Genomic DNA, 23,996 nt, shown 5'->3' on the forward strand with positions numbered 1-23,996 from the left:
AATAAATTACGTGTGAATGAAATAAATTAACAAAAATAGCAGTGTTAGTCTGGTTAGTCACCCCACTAATCGACCACGATAAATGTTTCTAACGTGCCATTTTGACATGGAGATTTCAGATACTATCATATCCTATCAAGGGTTAAATCACACATCAGTACAGCTATCGATTAATCCCCTGTGTGTTTTAAGCTGACAGCTAGCCTAAAGTAAAGAGATTCACATGTACAATTAACCCAATATCCCGGGTCTCCCTTATAATGAAGTTCAAATATAAAGTGTACACAGTAGTAACACTAGCTTTCCGTATAAAAATCATCCATAGACAAAATATCCTTTTAACATGAGAAAACCAAATAAAAAATCATAGTTTTAAACATCATACGACCAGAAGAGAGGCGTCGCGAGCAGAGTTTCTTCCAGGCATTACTTTGGGGGAGCACTGCTCCCCCCCCCCCCCCCCGAAGAAAGTCTACCGACCCCCTCATAGAAAACAATACTTTTGACAGTGTCCGCTCCCCCCCCCCCCCCGAAAATTGTTGTCCGCTCCCCCCCCCCCCCCGAAAATTTCAAGTGCACCCCTGGAAGAAACACTGGTTGCAAGGCGGGGGGGGGGGGGAATGCGGACCCCACCGGGTCACACCAGATTTTCCCTAAACCGAGATTATTTTACGTACTTAAAAATATACATATTTTTTTTTGAAAATTATCAATTTATTACTCTTCCTAATTTAGAAGAGAGAAAAAAAAACTAAATATACAGACGTATTATCGCTAAACCTCATTGATTGTTTAGTGATAAGACCCATCCTCTAACAGCTGTTTAATGTTTTGCCTATTTTATCTGAAATTACAACCTATTTTCTTTATCTAAACCAAACGTAATTTCCTGAAGCAGTTGGGTATCCAGTACTTAGCCAAACAGCTGCAGCTCCACATCAAAATGGCAGTGAAATCGAGTCTACATTTACTTATAAGTTTTTTTCTAGGCTTTATACTTGCCGTTTATGTAACGACGTATACAAATGTTACATCTGAAATAATATCATGGTCAGCAAAACAGATGGTGACTTCTAAATATAATACTGATATTCCAGATGCAATGCATATTTCTCATAATATCAGTTTTAGTTCAGATACTTTACAGCATACAGGTAAGTTTTTCGTTTCTTTTTTTCACATTTTAATAACTAATAAATATAATACTTTTACAATTGTATTTAACCAGATGAAGTGGTCTGTTTAGACAATATATTTTGGCTGATCATTTTCAAATATCCTTAGTTGTGTTGCCTGTTAAAAAAATAACTAAAAAATAATTTACTTTGATTGAAAAAAAAGAATAATTCACCAGGGGATTTTGAAAAAGGATAACATCAAAATATTATTTAGGTGACGTACCGTTGTCTACACACTTGAGGAAAGAAGTGAGGGTTCTCATTTGGGTGATGACATCACCAAACAACCTTCACGTGAAGGCCAAGGCTGTTAAGGAGACCTGGGCCCGTCACGGAGATTTGGTTCTATTTTTCAGGTAAATTATGTTACATTATGTGGGACAATTATATCGAGACCAGAGCAAACATTTAGGCTGTAAATATAAACATAATGTATGCAAAAACAACATTCAGACACAGATTAAAAACACAAGAAAACAATCATGGAATGTCAAGTATGCATGAAGTTTGAAATCATTAAAAATAATTTTATATTTCACAAACTGCAGAAGCATCTGGGTTATTGTTGAAAAGTCTATACTACAGGGCTTATGTCTCGATTGATTAAATCTTAGCATATTTATAAATGGGATCATTTCAATACATTTATATTTTTGTCCTCTCAATACATACTTTTTAAAGACATAACTAGAGATATAACACAATAATTTGGAGGAAAAAATTAACTCCACTCAATACTAAACCCACAGCTCTGAAGACAACAAGACATTCCCAGCTATTGGTCTGAATGTCTCAGAAGGAAGAGACCATCTAACAGCAAAGACGATGAAAGCCTTTAGATACATTTATGAGAACCATTTCAATGATGCTGATTGGTTCATGAAGGTATGATTTGTGTTGCAAATTATCCTTCACGTACAATGCAATAAATCTCTCTTTTCTCATTAGTGGTATCTATGAGCTAAATACTTTGTGCTAACAAAAGCATAAATAACAAAATATAGATTCTTCGTGTAGGTGGGGATAAATGATATGTAAATCAAATGTTATCATCAACAAATATTTGTATTGATTTGAAGTGGGTCTATCAGCCCACCTTTAGGTTACTGTATAATCAAGCGAGTTGTTTGATTTCATCCTATGTTTTGTTTAAATAATGTTTAACATAGGTGGATGACGATACGTATGTGGTCCTAGAAAACCTGAGATATTTTCTTTCTGGTGAAAATTCCAGTGAACCGGTTTATTTTGGTCATTTGTTTGAGTATGAAAAAGTGCACAGATATTTTAGGTAAGGTATACATAAATGTATGTTTGCTGGTAGATGGCATTACCCCACGCCCAGTTAGGGATAAGATAGCGATGGCGTTAGGGTTAGGGCTAAGGCTAAGGGTTGGGGCTTGTGGTTAGAGTCAGTCGTATGTTTAGAGTTGGCGTTATGATTGGTGTTTGGGTTAGTGTTAACTATATGTTTTTAGTTGGAGTTAGGCTTTGGGTCAGGGATTTTCCTAGGAGGGTTATTGACTGAGTGTAATTGGCGGGAGGGAGGCGTATAACTCCGAGGTGTTGGGATTTTATTTTTTTTGGGGGGGGGGGGGGGGGGGGCGTTAATTGACGAAATTAGAGTGAGGGGGGATGTCCTAGAAAGTATATTCCTTTCGTATTTTTTGCGTTAAATATAACCTAGAACTTTTCCATTTAAAAAATAAAGTTTGGGATGTATATTTTAAAAAAAAATGTTTATAATCTATAAAAACATAAAATCAATTTTAAAATTTTTATGATGACGTTCTCACTGTCTCCTAACAAACAGTGGGGGCGCTGGCTACGTGATGAGCAAAGAAGCGCTGAGGATATTTGGAGACAATGCTGACAGAGTGAACTGCTCCAAGGACCTCGGCGGGGAAGACGTGGAGATGGCCTTCTGTATGAAGAAGCTGGGAGTGAGAACTGGCACCAGTCTTGACGTACTGGGCAGGTCTAGGTTCCATTGTCTTAACCCAGAGGCTCATGTCAATGGACATTATGGACAATGGTACCTGGATCGAGAATCTCACGGAGCCAAGAAGGTATATAAAATTATTTTAACTATCGTTAGACGCTTATAAATCATAAAATAATTACTTAGAATTTCCGAATCTGCATAAATCATTAGTTTCTGTACTGTTATAAAAAATATCGCATTGTAGATAATACACAAAACTCTACGCTGTTTTTGCTATTCGTTCAAAACTTAATAATCAATAATACTAAGAATTATAGTGATACAATGATTATTAATTTATCAAGTAATTGAAATGTATTATATATGTGTAAAATAATACAAGTGCACTCTTTGTGAACATTGTTTTCCTAGCATTATTACATTAAGCCAAATGTAGTCGTGTATTTTCTAATTATGTGTAAATCTAACCTTTACTAGAGTGTTAATTTAATAATTTGTATATTTTAGGGTATAGAGAACATCAGTGACTATGCTGTGAGCTTCCATTATGTGAGTCCATCCAATATGTACACACTGGAGTTTTTAATCTACCACATGAGGCCATATGGGATTATGTTAGAATTACAAAACTTAAATAACAAAACTACTGTTGTATAACTTTAATAAAGCACCTCTGTTTATCATATTTGTTGTCATTGTGTTCTAAATAGTAGAGATGATACATAGAATGATCTTATATTGATGTTTGTGGTTTTAAAGTTGGTCTATTTTTGCCAACACTCACTACACTAGTATCGTCTCACATTGTCACCCTCACGAAAATAAACTCACGCGTCAGCCATTCTAAATAACCCGTCATAAAACCTTTTCCACATATGTCTTCATTATGTAAAGCAACAATTGATTTTTTTATACTTTCGCGTTGTTTCCCATCATAGAATTGACATTTTCAAAATAATTACGTGTTTCAGTTAGGTTGATACGTGTAATAGTTAGGTTGATTACATCGATATTATGTCATTTGCAAATACATATGGAGAGCTTTGACTGAATTCTTTTTGCGAAGTTCATTTTTAAAAAGTACTGTTAAAAACGCATTACTTTTACATTACTCCCCCCCCCCCCACCCTCCTTACATGTTTGACAGGTGTATAAGGTCATTTATCGACGAACCGTCACATACGAAACTGATGTTACTCAGAACTAACATCAAACATATTTTTCACACGATAGTGACATCCCTTTAAAAAGTCTTCTTGAATTTAGGCAGAAGGTAAGGGAGGTAACAAACGAAATGCGTAAAAGCACTAACACATCTCTCGTTGCAAATATTTTGATACGCCATAGATATGCCATTTTAGGTTTTAATTTATTTTAAGATTTAATTGTTAAAAGCTCTCAGATTTTGGTACGTTTACAACACTTATCTATCTCATAGTCAACAGGTTCTATTCTTCATTTGAACCAATGAACGAGAATATACAAGAACTATGTATAAATAAACCTTCATGTGAATGCACGGAGATAATATGAAGTTTTATACCTTTGGCTACGTAGAACACCTACATTTGGTTTACATTCAGAAATGTGTTTTAGCATGAAACACACCGAAGAAAGGTGCATTGAAGTACATGCATGGCTGAAGCGCCAATGATTTTAACTCTAAGTTCTAAATGGTAAAAAGAGTATAAGAACAGTCATTTAAAAATTTACATCTAGAAAGTAAAGTTGTCGGTTGTTGTTACAATGTTCGTGGTGTACATTAAGAAGAGAAATGTATGATTGATAGATGAAAACAAAAACAAGTTTAGATAACAAAAATATTTATTTATATAATCCGGTTTGTGTCCAGTTTATGACTGAAGATATAGAGTCCTTGCAAACACGTGCCTTAAATCACGTGATACCTACGCCCGCCGCGACAGTGGTGTACACCAGACGTAAACACAATCAGCTGTTCACCAGCGCTGGACGTGTTCACCAGCGCTGGACGTGTTCACCAGCGCTGGACGTGTTCACCGTATGTAAAGAATCGCGCCCGCGGAAAAGGAAAAATATGTTAAAAAACTTGAACTCTTAGGAATTGAAGATCCTTATACATTTATTGACAGTTTCGTGGATAATATAAATATGTGGCCGAAATTTCTAAATAAAAATACTGTTAGTAATACCGTTTGCGTTTAGAGTTTAAGTAGACGAATCTGATCAAATGCAGTAATATATTATAGGTTATCTACTGTAGCAAACATGAGACCACTTAACTCCTACAAAACCCACACTACAACGACTAATATAATCCATGGGTAATAACCAATCTGGGTAGCATGTTATACAATTTAAGACCCTTATAATCCAGCAGGGAAGTGATCAGACACATTAATACTGATGTTCAACCCTCATGATGGCTGCCCCCACCTGTATCTAGCCCACAATAAAGCCAAAGAGGAGTCTGCCCTGCCCTCCCCTGAAAATGTCTCACCTCCATGATACCCAGCCCCACAGAGATAGTATTTCTTATATAATTTTGACCCTCAGGGCCCAGCAGGGAGAACAAAGGGGAAAGTCCCACTGCTCTCCCCTCAACATTTCTCACCTCGGTGTCATGTTATGTCATTTATAGCACACATGGCTTATCAGGGGAAAGCATTAAGAATCTTAACTCTGGACAGCTACACACTAGTATACTAGCTACACACTAGGTGCCTCTGTAAACTACTAGACTGTAGGCCCTATGTAGACCTGCAATTGTATCAATTGTAGACTGGGTCCATTGTTATTATTCTAAACCATCTCACTTATAATGTTTCTAGCTTGATTTGTTTCTTTTATAAACAGTGGATTTGAAAAAAAAAATTAGCCTAATCATTAACCAAATAATAATAATGTGGTTATTTGTTGTTGGCTGGTATGATCTAGATTGTACTACTAGGCTACAAAAACTTAGTAGACCAATTACTAGATATGCATTTGAATTTAATTAAACTCAGTCCAGTATCAGATACATATTGCTGTAAAAAGACAACAAAGTAGGTAGGCCTTAGTAATTTATTAAAGCCTTCTACTACAATAATATCAGCTACATGCTTGTATAAAGTTTTTACAATTTAATTTAAGTAGCAGATTCTAGATCTAAGTCTAGTCATACAATCTATTTCAATTTCAGAAAATTTCGTTTGCTAAAAAAATGATTAGATTATAGAGCGAGATTTTAGATCTTAGAAACAATTAAATGCTTTATTAGGCCTATTATGACTACTTTTGATTTATTATGGGTGTATTTTGAATCGAATGTAGATCTGAATTTTGTAATTAAATTTAAGTAAATAAGTAGATTCTAGATTCTATGTCTACCCAGCGGAGTCAGTCACCCTAAATCCAGAATCTAGATCTGTGGTCCGAATTTTGTTTACGCCATGTTTAGAGCTAGATTCTAGATCTAGATATTAAAACACTATTATTAGGCCTACTATTAGATCTTATTCTTCTTATTATTACTTTTGACTTTTTCTTTTATTAATAGTTACTTTTTATAATTAAAATGAAGTTTATTATTTTACTGTCCTTACCTGAAACAAAGTATCTAGAACTGCATTTGATCAGATTCGTCTACTCTAAACTCTAAACGCAAACAGTATTACTAACAGTATTTTTATTTAGAAATTTTGGCCACATATTTATATTATCCACGAAACTGTCACTAAATGTATAAGGATCTTCAATTCCTAAGAGTTCAAGTTTTTAAAAGTATTTTTCCTTTTCCGCGGGTGCGGTTCTTTACATACAGTGAACGCGTCCAGCGCTGGTGAACACGTCCAGCGCGGGTGAACAGCTGATTGTGTTTACGTCTGATGTACACCACTGTGGCGGCGAGCGTAGGTATCACGAACGGACGTAACGTCATATGAAAGGACTCTATTTAACAAATATTTACACAAAGGGACGCTACTCTTACAATGTTACATCACAAACTGCACTGGTTGGCTCCCCTGGTTATTGATAAACACAGCTGTGGCCTAAGTAGCAATGCGTAAATTCTTTAAAGATTTTCGGATCGTCATTTTCAAATGTGTTACATTCAAATTGTTGAAATTGTTGAAACAAGGGCGACGTAACGAATGACTGTAACTTACTGAGTCTGGGGAGGGGGTTATCACATCAAACCATTATTGTTAAGGGTGTTGAGAAAACTCTTGTCCACACAATTCTCTTTTCTCTCTGCTCCTCCGTTGGAACGGCTGACATATTAAAAGGAAAACGACCCAATAAACTTTAAACGCTCAAGACTTCAAGCAAACCCAGGATAAGGCATTTGTCGGAATGAGTAGCCTAGACAACTCACAGAAACCCATAAGGGAGGACTTCCTGTAAGCTTGTTCCAATCATCGCCTGAAATAAAAACGATGTACTTCCAGTGTTTCTTCCGGTGGGGAGGGGGGGCACTTGAAAGGAGATTTCAGGTGGGGGTGGGGAGACACTGAAAAAGGTATATATTTTCAATATAAATTCCATTTCGTTTGGGGGCGGTAGACGTTCTTCGCAGATGGGGGGGGGGGGTTCCCGAAGAGATGCGTTTAAGAAACTCTGACCAGTTCTATTGCCTCGCAATATAAAAATTGATCAAATTCGCCATTTCGTTAATCACGCTCTCGTCATAGATACACGCGGTTATAAGACATCTCGTCCTCTGATTAAAAATGTCAAGTTAATACGACATTATTTTAGCCATCGATTTACGGTAAGATTGTTCAGTTTTTTTACATCCACCCCAGGTATACTTACTCCATCTATCTACGTCATCAATACATTTACGGTCTAGTTTCTGATTAGTTCTTAGTAAGATGTAAATCTGTATTTGTATGTTACGAAACACATACTTTTTGGGCGAATAACGTGTCCACAAAACAGGTATCCAAAAAAAGTGTCATCAGTTATTAGGGGTCGGCGTGGTCAGGTCGGTAAAGTTGATGGTTGCTAAAAAAATGTTAATGAACATCCATAATAGAATATCTTACATTCTCATGCGAGTTCAGTAAGCGCTAGTTAAATATCTTTAGTAAAACAAGTCCCGTTTTCTTATATAGAATTAAGAAACATCTCTTATAAACAAACATGGAAAAATATACGGAAAATATCGTTTAAATCCTTAAAAACTCTGACTTACGTCAATAGGCCATTATTTACTTACCTGATATTATGGTCAACATCGAAATAATGATGACTGTAGAGCCGGGGGGAAAATAATAAAAATGAGTACCCGTCACAACCTAAAAGTTCCATGATACTTTTCTCACTTGTTCTATCCTCGTGCGCCGAAAGTCAGTGAGTGATGATGATGGTGATGGTGATGGCGATGATGATGCTGATGGTGATATAGGTGATGGTGATGCGATGATGATGATGATGATGATGATGATAATGATGATGATGATGATGGTGGTGGTGGTGATGGCGATGATGATGATGATGATGATAATGATGATGATGATGATGATGAAGATGATGATGATGATAATGATAATGATGATGATGGTGGTGGTGGTGATGGTGATGATGATGATCACAATGATGATGATGATAATGATGATGGTGGTGGTGGTGGTTAATTTTGATGGTGATGATGGCAGTTACAAATTTTATTATATTTTTCAGTCTCTATCTAAATTTTAAAGTATATTCTGCTTTAAACACTAACACGGAATATTAGCTGAGCACATTTTACGTTTCTTTAATGACATGTAAAATATTTACTACCATATAAATACCAACGTACAGCATAAATGATGTGATTAATAGTTTTATTTTTTTCAAAACAGGCTAATATAAATGTATAAACACAGCACACTGCTAGAATCGTTAAATCCATCAAGTATGAAATAAGCAAAACAATGTTTGAATGATGTATTCAATAAAAGGAAAAATGGTAAATACAGTTATCAAATAATTTTAAAGAGTATTAATATAAAAAGCATGCGAAAAATTTATACCGATATAGTATTTGAATATTCAGTAAACGATAAATAAACATCCTAAAATGACTCGCAGGCCAAGTCAAATACATGGGCGAGTAAAAAGAATTAGTGTACATACACAGTTTTTCCAAATTAAAACTCATTAGAATGACAACAAAGTACATGGCGTACTAATACTCTAACAAATACGTACATTGTTTTATTTTTATGTCAGCTATTTTATTAATACAGACACCAAATTGCATTAATTCGATTTTATTTCTGCTATTTATTTCATGATTTATAATTTAATTAAACTTACGTCGGGGGAAAAGGACATTGTTGGTTTCTGAAAAAGTGAAAAACAGAATCCTTATACAGATGTATGTCTCATTTATCCCGTTTTTTTTTCTCTCTGTGTAATGTAGCATCCTTGATATCTTTTTTACTTGGTTGAAAACTTAAAAAAAAAGAAGCGAAGAATGCTTGGTGAATTAAATCTAAACCTCAAATATCTTCGTAGAATTCGAAACAAAAGTTAGGAAGAATTCATAACACATACTTAATTTACATATACGTATTATTCATTGAATATTTGAATGTATAATTTTAACAAGCCGTATTGACTTGTTAACGAAAGTGAATTTTTTTAAATAGAAAATACAGACACTATTTCATTGACAATATCAGCTGTATATTTCACATTAGATGAACTTTCTATAAGCAGTGATAAAATCAAAACGAAAACTTAATCCACATTTAAAATAGCATTTAGTTTTGTTATATAATAGAAAAGGTAGCAAAAATTACATTAACAAAAAAGTAGAATTAGATTACTATCAGGCTAAGTCGGCGAAATTTATCCACATTTTCAGTTGAAGTGTATTTGTGAAAGACATAAGATTGTTAGTTCTGTTTGGTCATAACGAAGATGCTACGCCTTCCAAGCTTACGTTATAATTAATAATTGCTAACATTTTCTGCATAAGTGTTCAAGCTGATTAAATATGTTACTGAAACCGAAAGATGAAGTAGGTAACGCGAAAAGTAACATCTTGAAAAAAAAATGAAGTATTAGCATCCGAAATATAATTTATAAAATAATCTTTATAAAAAGTTAAGTTAAAAGAAAGAAAATAGTCTTAATAAAACTGTTCAAAAACTTAAATGTTCGAAAACAAAATGTTCAAGTTTTGTTAGTACTTATTTATAATAAGTGTAAAAAATAATTTATCTTTTTAGCAACGAACATACATAATATCAAGAAAAATAAGTACAGCTTTGATAAATATTTGAATATTATGAAAACAATAAAAAACTTAATTTTCCGAAAACAAAATATTTAAGTTCTTTAGTACTTATTTTATAGCAAGTAAAATAAAAAACGTTCTTTAAGCAACGAAAAAAATCGAAATGTAAAGAAAATTTATTACACTTTACCATTACAAATTTACAAGCTGTCTTATTCTCAATGCAATATTAAAATTTTTAGCGCAATTTCCATTCTGGAGAATTGCTTTTATTAACTCGTCATTTCTGGATGCATCAATGTATGAATGGATGTGTGTCCGCAGCTTTAAGTCGTATCTCCTCCTCAACGAAGCAATATCGAGTACTAGTTCCAAAAGCAATTATGTTAAGCAAGTTACGAGAATGAACATAGGCCTAAAAAATTCAGGTTTTTTTTTTCATGGATTTCCCGGTAAAGCCAAAAAACCTAAAAAAGAATGCAGTTTTTGGCCCATATCTCGGTAACCAGACCACTTAGCGACTTGAAACATGTACCAATCGACTCCTGCCATAATTTAGAACAATATTGCCGAAGAAAGTTTTCAAAAATATCCTTTCGTTTGGTCACAAAATGTTTTTTGAATTAATTAAAATTTGGACCGAATTAGTAGGCATTTTTATCCAACCACACCACACGCGTCATCACGTTCAATAGCTGCGCCATCACGTTCAATGGCTGCGACATCACGTTCGGTAGCTAGGCGCGCAATGGTTTTTAGTCATGTTACTCTATTGTAAATAAAACATGTAAAATACTGAAAAAAAAATTAATAAAAAACGTTTTAATAACTAACCAATGGTTTTACTAACCCTGCTCTTGATTTACGCTACGACAGAGCTATTTTTAGATAACATAAGGAAATTGCGCTAAAATTGTCACTAGACTTTTTAATTACCTTGTTTTTTCGAAAAACGAAATGTTTATGTTGTTTAGTAATTATTTGATAGCATGTGTAAAAAAAAAAACTTTCTTTAAACAAAATGTAAAGAAAAGTTACCCCACATTTGGAATACAGGCTAAATATCTTATTTTCCAATACTTTTCAAAAAGAAAAAATTAAGTATTCGAAAAAAAATAATTCTTTTTGTTCTTAATTGATAAGAAGTGTATAAAATAAACTTCCTTTGAACAACGAAACAATCAAAATGTAAAGGAAATGTACTAATTTATTTGGATAACGCATTCTCAGTAGTAAAAAAATCAAAAATAAAAAACAACTTAAGGTTTCGAAATCAAAAGTTCAAGCTGTCCAGTACTGATTTGATTGCAAGTGCGATACAAACTTACTTTAAGCAACGAAAAACCAAAGTGTAAAGAAAATTCACGCGTTTATAATTAAGGTGTCTTAAGATGTGTAGATCCTCAGAATATTTTACTGATTCAACTGTTGCACACGTTTCAATGATCCAAATCTATTACACACTAATCAACTAAACACGGAGTCGAAAGGACAATAGCATTTGTAAGCACAAACCGATCTTGCGTCCGTATCTGTTGTTGGATCAGCACCACTTGAAGGTTTGCCAGCCGCCAAATCAACCGTAACGGGACGATCCGCTTGGCTAAACTTGAAGGTTAAATCACAGCTAGGGTTGTTGGCTTGCAAGGAATGATCGTAACAATAAGGTGTCGGGTCTACACGTCGATATAACTGATATCTTGACACCGCGATAAAAAATACAAACAATAACTCACGTGTTTTTGTCGTTACAGTGACGCGGTATACACAAACTTGAACATTTGTGCAACGAAAAGTAAAATACAAACGCTATATACACAATTTAAAGTACGAAAAGTGTGGTAATGTTACAAATATTAGAAACATAAATTAAATTGGTACAGTTAACATAATATCATAACAGATTAAGAAATGTACACTATTTATAATAATACACACTGTGCGAATTTCGATAGATAATCATATTCTTGTCAGCACCAAACATTTCTCTTACATGAATAAAATTGTGAATATTTACAATACAATATGAATATACTTAGGTTCAACATTTTAAGGCCTTGTAGATACATTTCCCGTAGGCTACATAAGCCAACAGCTGCTAACGTAATTGTAAGCTGCACTTCGACTTGTGTAGCCAGACATCAATTACTAGGTCACGCACACAGGGCGTCTACCAGGACCTGCCCATGACCTGTCGAGTCTAGCACAGTTTCCGTTGTGGTGTTGCCTCCATGTTCCACTACCTGACCATCCGACTCTACCTCAACTTGAGCGAGCCATTTCCACATCCTGTCCCCGGCTCCAGAGCTACCCGAATGACTCCTGACGCCGTTTCTGTTTTCCTGCTGACGCTTCAAGTACACCTCCATACGCTTCTGTCTCCTCTCGTAGACGTACTGCAATGACTCATGGAGTCTCAGGTTGTGCACTGTCAACGGAGCTAGAACCGCCTGTTTAGTATGTACTTCTTGGTGATCGTTTTGTAATGAAGTAGAATTGGCTAACTTATTATTAGAGACGCCTTCGCCGTTACTAAACATTCTGTAGTTATTCCGCTTCTCATACTTTTCTTCCTCTATCTTACTCATAGGACCTACTTTGTTGGCGTTGGAAAAGGAGTTGTTTTTATGGATCACGTGATTGTTTGGGTTAGAAAATGATTCTTCTCCGTTAAAAGATGGTGTTTTTGGCTGAGGCAATACTCGACCGTTGTGCGTAACTTGTGGTGTTTTTGTCCCAGACAAATGTTGGACATTTTGTGAAGCTTGCGGCTGTGAAGGTGGGCGTGGATAAAACTTATTCCCGGAGACTTCTGATTTTTTCGTTGGTGTACTCAAATCTCGTTCTTTCTCGTCATTCTCCGGGTGTTGTAGCGTGTAAGAACGTGATTTGAGTCTCTGTTTGAAAGCTTCTAAAGATGCGGAGAAAACACCGAGCTTTTTGGTGTTTTTTGCATTGAGTGCTTTCTCTTCTTGCGTCAGTTTGGCATCACTTCCGTTCTTCTCAGGACGGGCGTTGGTAACTTCTTCTGAATTGGTATACGATAGAGGTATAATGTCCCCGCTTGCTTTTAACTTGTTTAGTTTTTCTAAAACAAACTTCCGTCCATTAGAATACATATTTTTCAAATCGTATTTGTAGTCATTCTTGAAGTTCTTTTTGGTCTCCTTCTCATCTTGTTTATTCGAAGTAAGCGGACGTTGACCATCTTTAGCCTGTTTGCTTTCAGAGTTCACAAATGTGCTGTCCTCAGCTTTATAAAGAACTTTCGGCAGCTTCTCTTGTTTGATATCAGCGATGGTGCTGGCACCGTCATCCGCAGCGTCGCGGCGTCTGCGAAATCGTCTGATCAACCAGGCGGTGGCCTTGACCTTGCTGCTCGTGCCGGTCGTCTCTGCCGGCTGGCGGTCGACGAGGTCGAGATTGATCTTGGACGTCCCGCGCTGACCCGGTCCCAGCATGCTCTTGTTATCCTCGTTCAGGTACCCGGCCAGCCTAGACTTGTACCTGGGCTGCCGCCGGTTGCCGTCGATGTTGATGCCGGGAATGCTGGAAGTGTGCTGCCCGACCATGTCCACGATCTGCAGACGTAGGTACTCAGTCTGTCGCTCGTGGAACTTGGTGGCGTCATTTTTCAAGCTTGAGAGACGCCCCGAAGGGAGATTGGTTTCTATAGCGACCGCAGGCAACATTTAACCTGCAGATTCTGTATTGATATATATATATATATATATATATATAAATATAAATATAAATATAAATATATATATATATATATATATATATATATATATATATATATATATATATATATATATATATATATATATATATATATATATATATATATATATATATATATATATATATATCTATATATATATATATATATCATTATATAAGCACTATTAAAAGACTACTAAAATTTTCGATCAAAGGTACGAAGAGAGCATTGTTGGCTAGAGATACGTTTATTTTAAAAGTGGGGGCAATTGAAAGACTTGTGACGATTTTGTGGCGGTGGGTGGGTTTTTAATCTCTATAACGGTGATTCCAGAGGTAGTGACTAAAATAGAAACATCGTTTTAAAATTCTTTACAAGGATAGATTAATATGGCGTCTTTCGAGATTTGTTTAAAATAAAGTTAAAAATACAAACATGTACATAGTGGGAGAAACATAAATCAGATGTACCTTTTGTGACGCCTACACATTAATATGAATGCTTATATGGATTCTGTATTTTGACAATATTTCTATCAATATTGATCAGGTCGGGGGGCAAAGCCAGCTTAACTTAAAAACCTGCAGTACCTTTCTCTCTAAACAGTGCTTTCATTTAACATAAAACTTCATGTAAGAATAATATAACCTTTGTAGTTTCATTTATGTTCGATGTTTTTACCTTAACTTAGGCCTGTTATTCCGAACATGACGATGGTATTAAAACTTGTTTTGATAGGGATTTAATTTCTTGAACGATGTCTAAAAATGTTTTTTATTTTGTTTTATTTGTACAAAGATATACATAATAAGTTTAATAGAAAAAATGTGCAGTTCTTACCAGAAGACATCTATATACGGCTGGTTACCTGTATCCAAAGACAACAATCACTAGAGCGGTTGATCTACATAGAACCAGTCGGGCCCTGGCGAATGTCTTTAGACGTCATCGACAAGGGGGGTAGACCCATGCTACACAACAGAATGTAGGTTACGGCACTCTGCTTTGTTTCGTGATCAGCCCTCTAATCAATGCCTAATCGATATTCATTGGCCCACAACACTAAAACATTGTTGTGAAATAGTTAAAGGTAAAGCGTTTATTGTTGTGTTGTAATTGTATGTTGTGCTAAACTACCAATTATATCCTACGCCATGATAGAATCCTGTTTAGAACCGGCAATCTTGTGTGTTTTAATCCTAATGCAATACACGTGTATCAAATTTCTTAATATATATCAGATGAGTATTTTATTACTATAATGTATACGCATGAATAATATAAAGCTTCATAGATAAAATAAGTGTTTTATAACCATAATATAATACAAGTATAACATCGTGTAACAAAATAGATTAAAGATACATTATAGAATGTCTATAAAGTTTCAGACGTCGTACAACAAAATGGACTGAAGCTACAGTATATAATTCAGATGTACCATTTTATACAACAGAATGTAATGCAATTTCTCAATATTTCTATTATCATTAAGTCAACACACTGTATCGGGTTGACATAACTAAACAATGTTGGACGTTTCTAAAATAGGATGTAAAATTCCTCCTATCAGCATAAAAACAAACACTTGATTAGCTACATATAGCCTATTATTAGGAACCTGTTTGTTTTTGTTCAGACAAACATTTTAAAATATATCTATATATCTATCTATCTATATACTACTAAAACTCTAGTTTATTTACTAGTTTCAATATATATATATATATATATATATATATATATATATATGTATGTATATATATAAATATATAAATAAATATATATATATATGTATATATATAAATATATATATATATATATATATATATATATATATATATATATATATATTTGTTTTTCTGTTTGGTTACAGTAGAGAATCTGCACTATGTGTAGAGCTGTAAATTAGTATTTAGGTAGAGAACAATGTTCTGTTTTACCAAAACTGTTAACACAAATTAATTTTAAGACGTTAATTAATGTATTGATATATTCATTGATATATTAGCCATATTAATTATAAAATTTCAGAACAATGACTTTACTTATAGTGACGTCACATGATTTATTAACTTTTCATAACAATAATGGCGGCTTCCATCGAAGATTTTGGTGCCCATTCAAAACATTCAAAAGTTTAACGAATTTTAAAGCAAATTTTTCTGTCGGCTATAGCTTTAACGATGCGTCCGTTTGCTATTTTTGTTAGGTTCCAATACTATTATCAATTCTCAATGGCTCTTCTAATTTGAATATACAAGTAATTTCTCTAGATCTAGAGATCAGCTATCCGACGCAGAGAAAGTCAATCCTAGATCTAAACTCTAGAACCTAGGTCAAACCAAAATTAATTAGTTAAAAATGAAAACTTATATAAAACCACAACAAATTATTGAGTTACTTTATTAAACTATGTTAGTCCTTAAATCTTTGATATACATCTTTGCTTTTTAGCTTCAAGGATCATCTAATCTTACGCATAGCCTTTAAGAAAATTAAACTGTCATTGATTATCGAGTTGGGAAACTAATAAAACAACAAAGCCCTCTCTAAATGATCTGCTACATTATCACAAAGGAAAACGACGAGTGGACGGGATAGAAAGTTTCTCTCCACCATCTCCAGACAGCTGCGGAAGTGACGTCACTCAGCGGAGAAATTTGTTGAAGGTTTTTAAATCCTCACCTTCTATCCTTGATTTCAATGTTGAAGATTAGACCTGTTTCAGCTAGCCATAGCAATGAAATCTCATTGAAGTCTGCTACTACATTCTGAGTTGCAGAAATGAGAAATTAGGTATCGATCGATGGAGCGGAGAATGTAGGCCTACACAAAATTCTAAATGTATTTTAAGAATAGTTGTCCCACTTAAGATTATATTTTTTATATTAAATTGTAACTTCATTAATGTTTGACCCATTCATTTTATTTTCAGCTTAAGTTTTTTTTCCTAAATTTAGGTCTACTAATAAAACGTAAACTACAAAGAAACTTTTAGTTTTAGAATAGTTACAGTGTTTGTTAATTTTAGAAATGCTACAATGTTTAAAACGTAATTGTTCTGGGTTCGTCATTCGAAGATCGTTGGTTTATTGTATTACTTTTTTTAAAAACCTAAATCAAAATCAAGACGTTAAAAGTGTTGAAAATTTATTGCATTTAGTTTTTAAAATATATAGATCAATCAAGTATAATAACAATAATGTAATTAAGGTGCTTGACGTTAACATTGAGCGGCAGACAGCTTTTAGTCTACATAACATAAAGCAACAATAATAAAACCAACATGTAATTATGTTTAATTTACAAATGCCAAATATAATTCGCAGGAACTTTCTATTCTTTCCATCTTGTCATTTTATTTTCTGCTTTTCTGATGCACAGATAACTACATAATTTTTACAAAGACATGTAGTTTTGATATGTCCATTAGATAATTAGCGGGATAATTTAATTTGTTCGACGTTAAAACATCCTTGGAATACGTTTGTCACCAAAAAAAAATATAGCAGGATGTAGAGAAAATATCACAATTTAGAAATTGTTATGTATGTCTCTCAATTAAACGCAAAATGTAATAAAGAAATGTTTGTAAATAGGCTATATGTCTCCCAAGTATGTAAGTTTTAAATCTAGGCACTCTAAAAATGTTTTGAATAGTATACTGTAAATGCTAACACACGCAATTTTTTTACACCCTATATTTTAGGCATATATATATTTACATATTTTTTCCACCGGCAAAAAGCTAACAATGACAGGTTTTTAGACATAACAAATACACTGTAATTGTCTAACTAAGCAAACGTCTCGAATTTGGTGAAACAAATCTAACATCTAGACAAAAATAATATGGGGTGTTTAGAAAAGCTTATAGTACAAGCTACTGTATACAGTTATTTCATTGAAAATGTAACTCCATTGCTTAATGTAGTAGGTCTACAGTTAAAGTAAATTAAACAGATATGAATTATTTTAGTAAGTTTTGAGAAACCTTAAAGAAATGATACGATGTATTGATACATATCTAAGGTTGACTAAACATTGACATCCTTAACAAGTAAACATTTGTCAGTTTCAATATAAATTCATTGTAATAAATTCATTGTAATTTAAAATAATAAAATACATTGTTTAAAATTGATTTAACGAGATTTCAAAATGTAATTAAGCTATCAATTGAATTATAACAGTGTGTATTAAATTTAGCTGCTGTTATGGTTGATAAATAACATTTCAAATGTATTTTAGATCTGGGAATATAAAGGGATGTTGTCGACATTATTCTCAGCCACCTTTACTTTCCTTAAAGTGAGTCAGGTACACATCAGATCTGAGTGGATTTAAAAAGACTAGTTTTTCTTGTCTAAGTCAACCGAAATCTAATTACACAAGTCATTAATTATCGTAGGAAGTCTAAGTGGATTTACAGCTAAAAATAGTCTGTCAGGGGCGACAACTATTCGTGCTGTTCGAAAACGATAAATACAAATAAACAGGCTCGATTGATATGAATTTGATGACTTGATTTGTGAGGTACCTTAAATTCGCTATGTGTAGACAATGTAGACAATTTGCATTATTGCACTGAAAATTAAAAAAAAAATTGCATTATATTTGTTTCGAGTAGACGCTCATCTGACTTGTTCAAACTACATTTTTTGAAAACATAAATCTAAAAAATTGTTGTTTCATATTCTAACAAAAAGTAAAAATTACATGTACCTAAAAAAAACGTTGAAACTCTCTTTTACAAGTCTATGCTTCATTACTAGAAAATACACCAAAATGTAGAGACCTTGATTGAACAATAGGGCTGGTAAGTAGGTCACCAACCAGTTCTACGGCTCAATAAAACCTGCATGAGCCATAGAACTTGTTGGTGACCTACTTACCAGCTCTATTGTTCTCCCTGACAATCCAGATTACAGTTTTTAAGAAATTGACCAAAACGTGGGTTACGAGGCAACAGTCTAAATTGTTACCAAACACCAGTTAGCTTAGTATAACAGTAAACAAATATTTTCTTATTCAATTCTTACAGATAAACTTAGAAAAACGTCTTCAGTTAATATGCAAGAAGACAGACACAATAAACAAGGTTAACAATAGATAGTCAATGACTTGATATACAAGAAAATAGACACCATAATCAAGGTTAGTTATACATAGTACACGTCATTCAGTTCTTCGTCCATTTTAAAAACAAAGAAACTATTTTTTTCCTTGTGCTTGCAGTGGGGTTTAGTGCAGCTCTCAAATCGGCCATGTTTTTTATCGGTGAAAACAATTAGACGATGAAAAAAACATTCTTGTCATGTTTTGTACAAACCGGAAGTAAAATAAAAACGATCGACATTTAATTAACAGATTGCTTAATGGGCAGGGTTTTAAGACACATTTACAACCTAAGCCATTAGACTAGGACTTGTTGTATTTTGTTGCTGCCTTCTATACTCTAAGTTTAACAAAAACATTACAAAGGGATAACAAAAAACCCATTATGTAAACATAGAAGCTGCCACGATAAAGTTTTATTACATCTAAAAACAAGTTGAAAACAACATCATCGATTTGTTAGATTAACGAATTTCTGGACAGTACAGAGGCGTAGCGAGGGGGGGGGGGCGGACATATGTCCCCGGGCGCCGACCTTAGGGGGGCGCCAAATTGAAAGTTTGAGGGGGTAAAAAAAAAATTTAAAAAAAATCGAAAGTTTGGGGGGGTGCAATTGAAAAGTTCGAGGGGGGGGGTGCAAATCGAAAGTTTGTCCCCGGGCGCCGGGAAGGGTCGCTACGCCTCTGGGACAGTAACTAGGGTCGGTCGGCTCTGTAAATACTCAAATTTTAAATTTAGTTGATTCAGCGTTTTACAAAACGGTAAAATGGTATCGATTAGACTAAAATCGATATTTTATCAGTGAAAGTCCCCTGACGTCTGGATTCATGTCCGTAGCAACAGGACAAAACAAATGGACCAGGTAAAGAGGGTTCAGTAAGACAAAAATAATTCATTGCCCATTAGAGTTATTTTAGAATTCCTAATCAGCTTGTGTCATGAAACAAGACAGTTATATTTTAATGTCAACTAAAATCGTTAGTATCCAATAAAAATAAAGAAACAAAGTGTCTCAAATGTTTTACCTGTATAATTAAAAAAACTTTCTAACATCTTTAATTAAAAGGAACTAGGATTTTTTTTATACTGCCTTACATTTGTCTCATATAATGTTTCTTGAAAGAAAAAAATAATAAGTCATAACTGTCTTAGAAGCTTAGTTGGACTTAATAAAACAATGTACCCCGAATAAATGTTACTTTTTCAATTGTAGTGACTTCGATTTTTAAAACAGCTTAAAATCGAAGTCACTTCAGTGGAAAAAGTAAATTTATACATTAAAATTTTATTTTTGTAATATACATTTCTAAAAGTTTAAATTTTAAGCAGTCTTGTTTAAAAAATAAATAAAAGTTTTCCGCAGAGAATCTTTATTCTCTATTTTATTTTCAATCTTATCGTCACCGGTAGTGTTGATTAAGTTCTAAAGACGAAATGCTACAGTAATTTACCCCGTGAGTCAGAAACCTATTGGAACTCGAGACTTTTGGGTTAGCAGTTGTGCAATCTAACATTTGACCACGCCAAATTATAGAGATACCGAAAAATAAAGGATTGAGCAATTAGATGGGCTATCGTTGTAAAATAAAGTATTAAAATACGAAGAAAATACCATAGCTGTAAATGTTTTAAATTGCGAAATACAGTCAATTAGTATTAAAACGCAAACATTTATATATTTAGCTTGACAAGGAAAATCAATTTCGAGTTAAATTTGTACAAAGCATTATTTCGGTGAGGAATTTATTGCAAAAATGCTTTCTATTCACTGGTAAACATACAAATTACTATATGTTTATGGAACAATGTTATGCCAAATATGTTATTCAACTTCGAATCGTCGAATAATCGGAAACTTGTCCAATTTATAATTTGATAATTCAAACGTTATTGTGTAGATACCCACAGGAATGTCATTGCCATATTCAGCATTAATGAAATGTCATTTATTTGCATAATAAACATATGCATCACCCAAATGTATTTATTCATCACTGATGTTTGTTTTCTCATGCAGAATTCCAAGAAGTGTTCAATTCTTTATATTGCCGTTTGTCTGTTGCTGGTAGATGTTCGAAGGGACAGCCGCTGGAAACCATACTGGAACTTGAGTGCTCTGTGGAGTATAAGGACAGCGTTAGAGGGATTCCTTGGGTTAAACACTTAGTGCAATACTTAACACAACATGTGAACATAGACTGACTCCGTACACAGACTCTGTAAACAGGCAGACTGACTTCGTGCACAGACTGACTCCGTCAACAAACAGACTGACTCTGTGTCCATTAACACAAGGACACCCACATCTTAGTAAATAATGCTTTAAAAATGCTGTACAAACATTTCTTTGACTTTCGGTAAAAATTGAAAAAATAAATTCTGATAAGAATTAAATATAGCTAGGCTACCCTTTTTGTGAAAACGTTTAATACTGAAGTTTAACAATGATGTGCTCAAAGCAAAATGAAGTGATTTTAAAATGGTTATGTAAGCTAGAATGCGTTAGTGCACAGCCTTCTAGTGAAAGCACTACTTACAAATTGGCTCGCTGGACACTGGTTTGCTTACATGTCCAGAGTTCGTTGAACTGTTTCCTGAACTTCCGCGCACTCAAAAAGTACAGGTAAAAATTCAGCGCATGCGTGGAGTCCACGAGAATGTACGAGATCTGACTGAACAAGTACTTGAGAACAAATCCCCTGGTGTGGATCTCCTCCTGCCAGTAAGACTCTGCGACTGTCAAGGCGCAGGCTGGAAACATGAGGATGACGAAGACCAGAGTTGAGGTGAACAACATGAGCATGGTCTGTCTGAGAGTGGACATGTCCGTACTGCTGGAAGTGTTGGTCAGCAAGTTCCGCTCTTTGAATGACTGCCGGATGATGCCCAGGATAAGCACGTTGAACAGTGCTATGAGGATGAACGGGATGAAGGCTAGTAAACAGATGTTTACCCATTTCAGGTAAACGATGAGGTAGATTGGTTCTTTATGAATGTAGCATCCGATGTTGGTGATTTCAAAGTCGTACATCAAGAGAATCGGTGTGTACATGACTGCAAGAGACACTCCCACAATGACGTTCCACATGATAGACTTCTTGTATCCAAGGTACCTTTGTATTTTCAGCGGAAACTTTACAGCTACAAGACGCTCCACTGCCATCAGGACGAGGATCCAGTTGGCGTAAGAAGCGAAGAATGTTGCCAGAAAAAGTAAGATTCTGCATCCTTCTGTTGTCAAGTAAACCTGGTCGTTTAAAAGCTGGTAGATGGTGACTTTAAGGACCAGAGCAGCGCTGTCTGCGATTGCGAGTAAAACAACGTACAGAGAAAACGAGCCCAAACTACGCATGCGTGAGATTGTAAATATCGTGGATATGTTACCAGGTAATCCTATGGCTAGGATAATCCAGAGGTAATATTTGTTAAGGATGAGGACGATGGTCATGATGGTGTTGTAGCTCTCGTCATTGCTGTAGTAGCTGTCTATCTGGTAGGTTGACTCGTTGTCTTTTAGTGTAACATTCATTGTGGCTTGTGCATCAACTGTAGCTTGTGAACTCATTGTCTGTGGAAAAAAAGTCTTTCGTTTACTGTTGAGTTTCTATATGTAATGTTGCTTAGCTCATTGCTAGCTGATATCTAAATTTTGTGATTGAACTGTGCAGAGTAAAGACTTGTTCTGTTTAAAAAAAAACCAAAGAAAACAAAATAAACAATACATTAATAGATAGCCACTTAATACCGGGAAATGATGAAAAAACACTTTAGCAGATATTTATCATGCAGATCGTCTGGTATTATTTTAAACTGTGATTTAGGTGTCGTGTATCTTTGATTCGTTGTTTGGAAACAAAATATCTGACGATTTCTCCCCACACAAACTTTCAAATCCAACTCCATGTTATACTCAAGATACATGTTAAGGAATATCTCAGTGTATTAAAAGTATTTTTTCAAGATTTTCAAAACATGTATAAAAATCAAATGTTAAAATCCTATTTAGTGTAAAACACGTCTTCAAATTGATATGTATTACATTAGCACATTCGGGGAAAAAAACGTAAATTATAATAAAATCCTATAAAAACAAGTTTGTCTGAACGATAATTAAATCAAAAGATCCGCAATGTGAGCTAATCTAATTCCATAAACCTCAGCGCCATCAATTATCTTTTCATGAGCAGTAAGATAAAGAACATGTGGAAGTTCTTGTGACGTCTCCAAAAAACCCAATGTATCATACAAACACATTGTCTTACACAAACACACTTTATCATATTATAACAGTGAAACATTGGTGGATCGTATCTTGGGAGTGTGTGTGTGAGATTGCATCAGAGAAAGACAGTGGCTGCGCGCATGCGCGAGAGGAAGAGAGAAGAAGGCAAGAACATGGCGTAGCTTGGCTGAACACGCTGTCTATGTGAAGACAAAATAAATATGTATATAAAGTAAAAAAAAAAAAAAAAAAAAAAAAAAAAAAAAAAAAAAAAAAAAAAAAAAAACTTACACGGAACTGACTAAAGAAAATAATGACCTGAGACATATCAGCCAATTCTTATAAGGAAATTTTGAATAATGTAGTATGTGATGTGCACTTCCAGAGAACATTAACATTTTAAAAATGTGAGCAAGATAGGAACAAGTCATAAAATGACTTGTATACATATGTTCTACCACTATTTTAATTTAGTAATGAAAATGAACATACATTTTGTTGTATTTTTATGATTTTTATGTATACTGTATATCTTGTTAAGTAATGAACATGATTATGGCAGTATGACCTGACAGATGTGGTAATTATATGTAATAAGATGTGGTAAT

General features: G+C 34.2%; 3 protein-coding genes across 3 annotated transcripts; 1 reads left to right on the top strand and 2 right to left on the bottom strand.

Moving 5' to 3' along the window:
• The first annotated feature begins 869 nt into the window (after positions 1 to 869).
• On the top strand, positions 870 to 3,793 carry LOC131957978 (glycoprotein-N-acetylgalactosamine 3-beta-galactosyltransferase 1). Its single transcript, XM_059322854.1, has 6 exons — positions 870 to 1,154; positions 1,393 to 1,534; positions 1,928 to 2,063; positions 2,348 to 2,469; positions 2,992 to 3,247; positions 3,631 to 3,793. The coding sequence occupies exons 1-6, from the start codon at positions 944 to 946 to the stop codon at positions 3,778 to 3,780; spliced, it is 1,017 nt and encodes a 338-aa protein (XP_059178837.1). The 5' UTR covers positions 870 to 943; the 3' UTR covers positions 3,781 to 3,793.
• An 8,681-nt stretch (positions 3,794 to 12,474) lies between these two features.
• Positions 12,475 to 14,965, bottom strand: LOC131957986 (uncharacterized). Its single transcript, XM_059322863.1, has 2 exons — positions 14,886 to 14,965; positions 12,475 to 14,027 (listed from the first exon to the last, which is right to left on the bottom strand). The coding sequence occupies exon 2, from the start codon at positions 14,011 to 14,013 to the stop codon at positions 12,475 to 12,477; it is 1,539 nt and encodes a 512-aa protein (XP_059178846.1). The 5' UTR covers positions 14,014 to 14,027; positions 14,886 to 14,965.
• Positions 14,966 to 21,206: 6,241 nt separating this feature from the next.
• Positions 21,207 to 22,731, bottom strand: LOC131957987 (G-protein coupled receptor daf-37-like). The gene is made up of 2 exons (XM_059322864.1): positions 21,704 to 22,731; positions 21,207 to 21,282 (listed from the first exon to the last, which is right to left on the bottom strand). The coding sequence occupies exons 1-2, from the start codon at positions 22,729 to 22,731 to the stop codon at positions 21,207 to 21,209; spliced, it is 1,104 nt and encodes a 367-aa protein (XP_059178847.1).
• Positions 22,732 to 23,996: the final 1,265 nt, after the last annotated feature.

The sequence above is a fragment of the Physella acuta genome, unplaced genomic scaffold, assembly GCF_028476545.2.
Source record: "Physella acuta isolate Inbredline_101_S28 unplaced genomic scaffold, ASM2847654v3 ptg001283l, whole genome shotgun sequence".
NCBI classification, from domain to species: Eukaryota; Metazoa; Mollusca; class Gastropoda; family Physidae; genus Physella; species Physella acuta.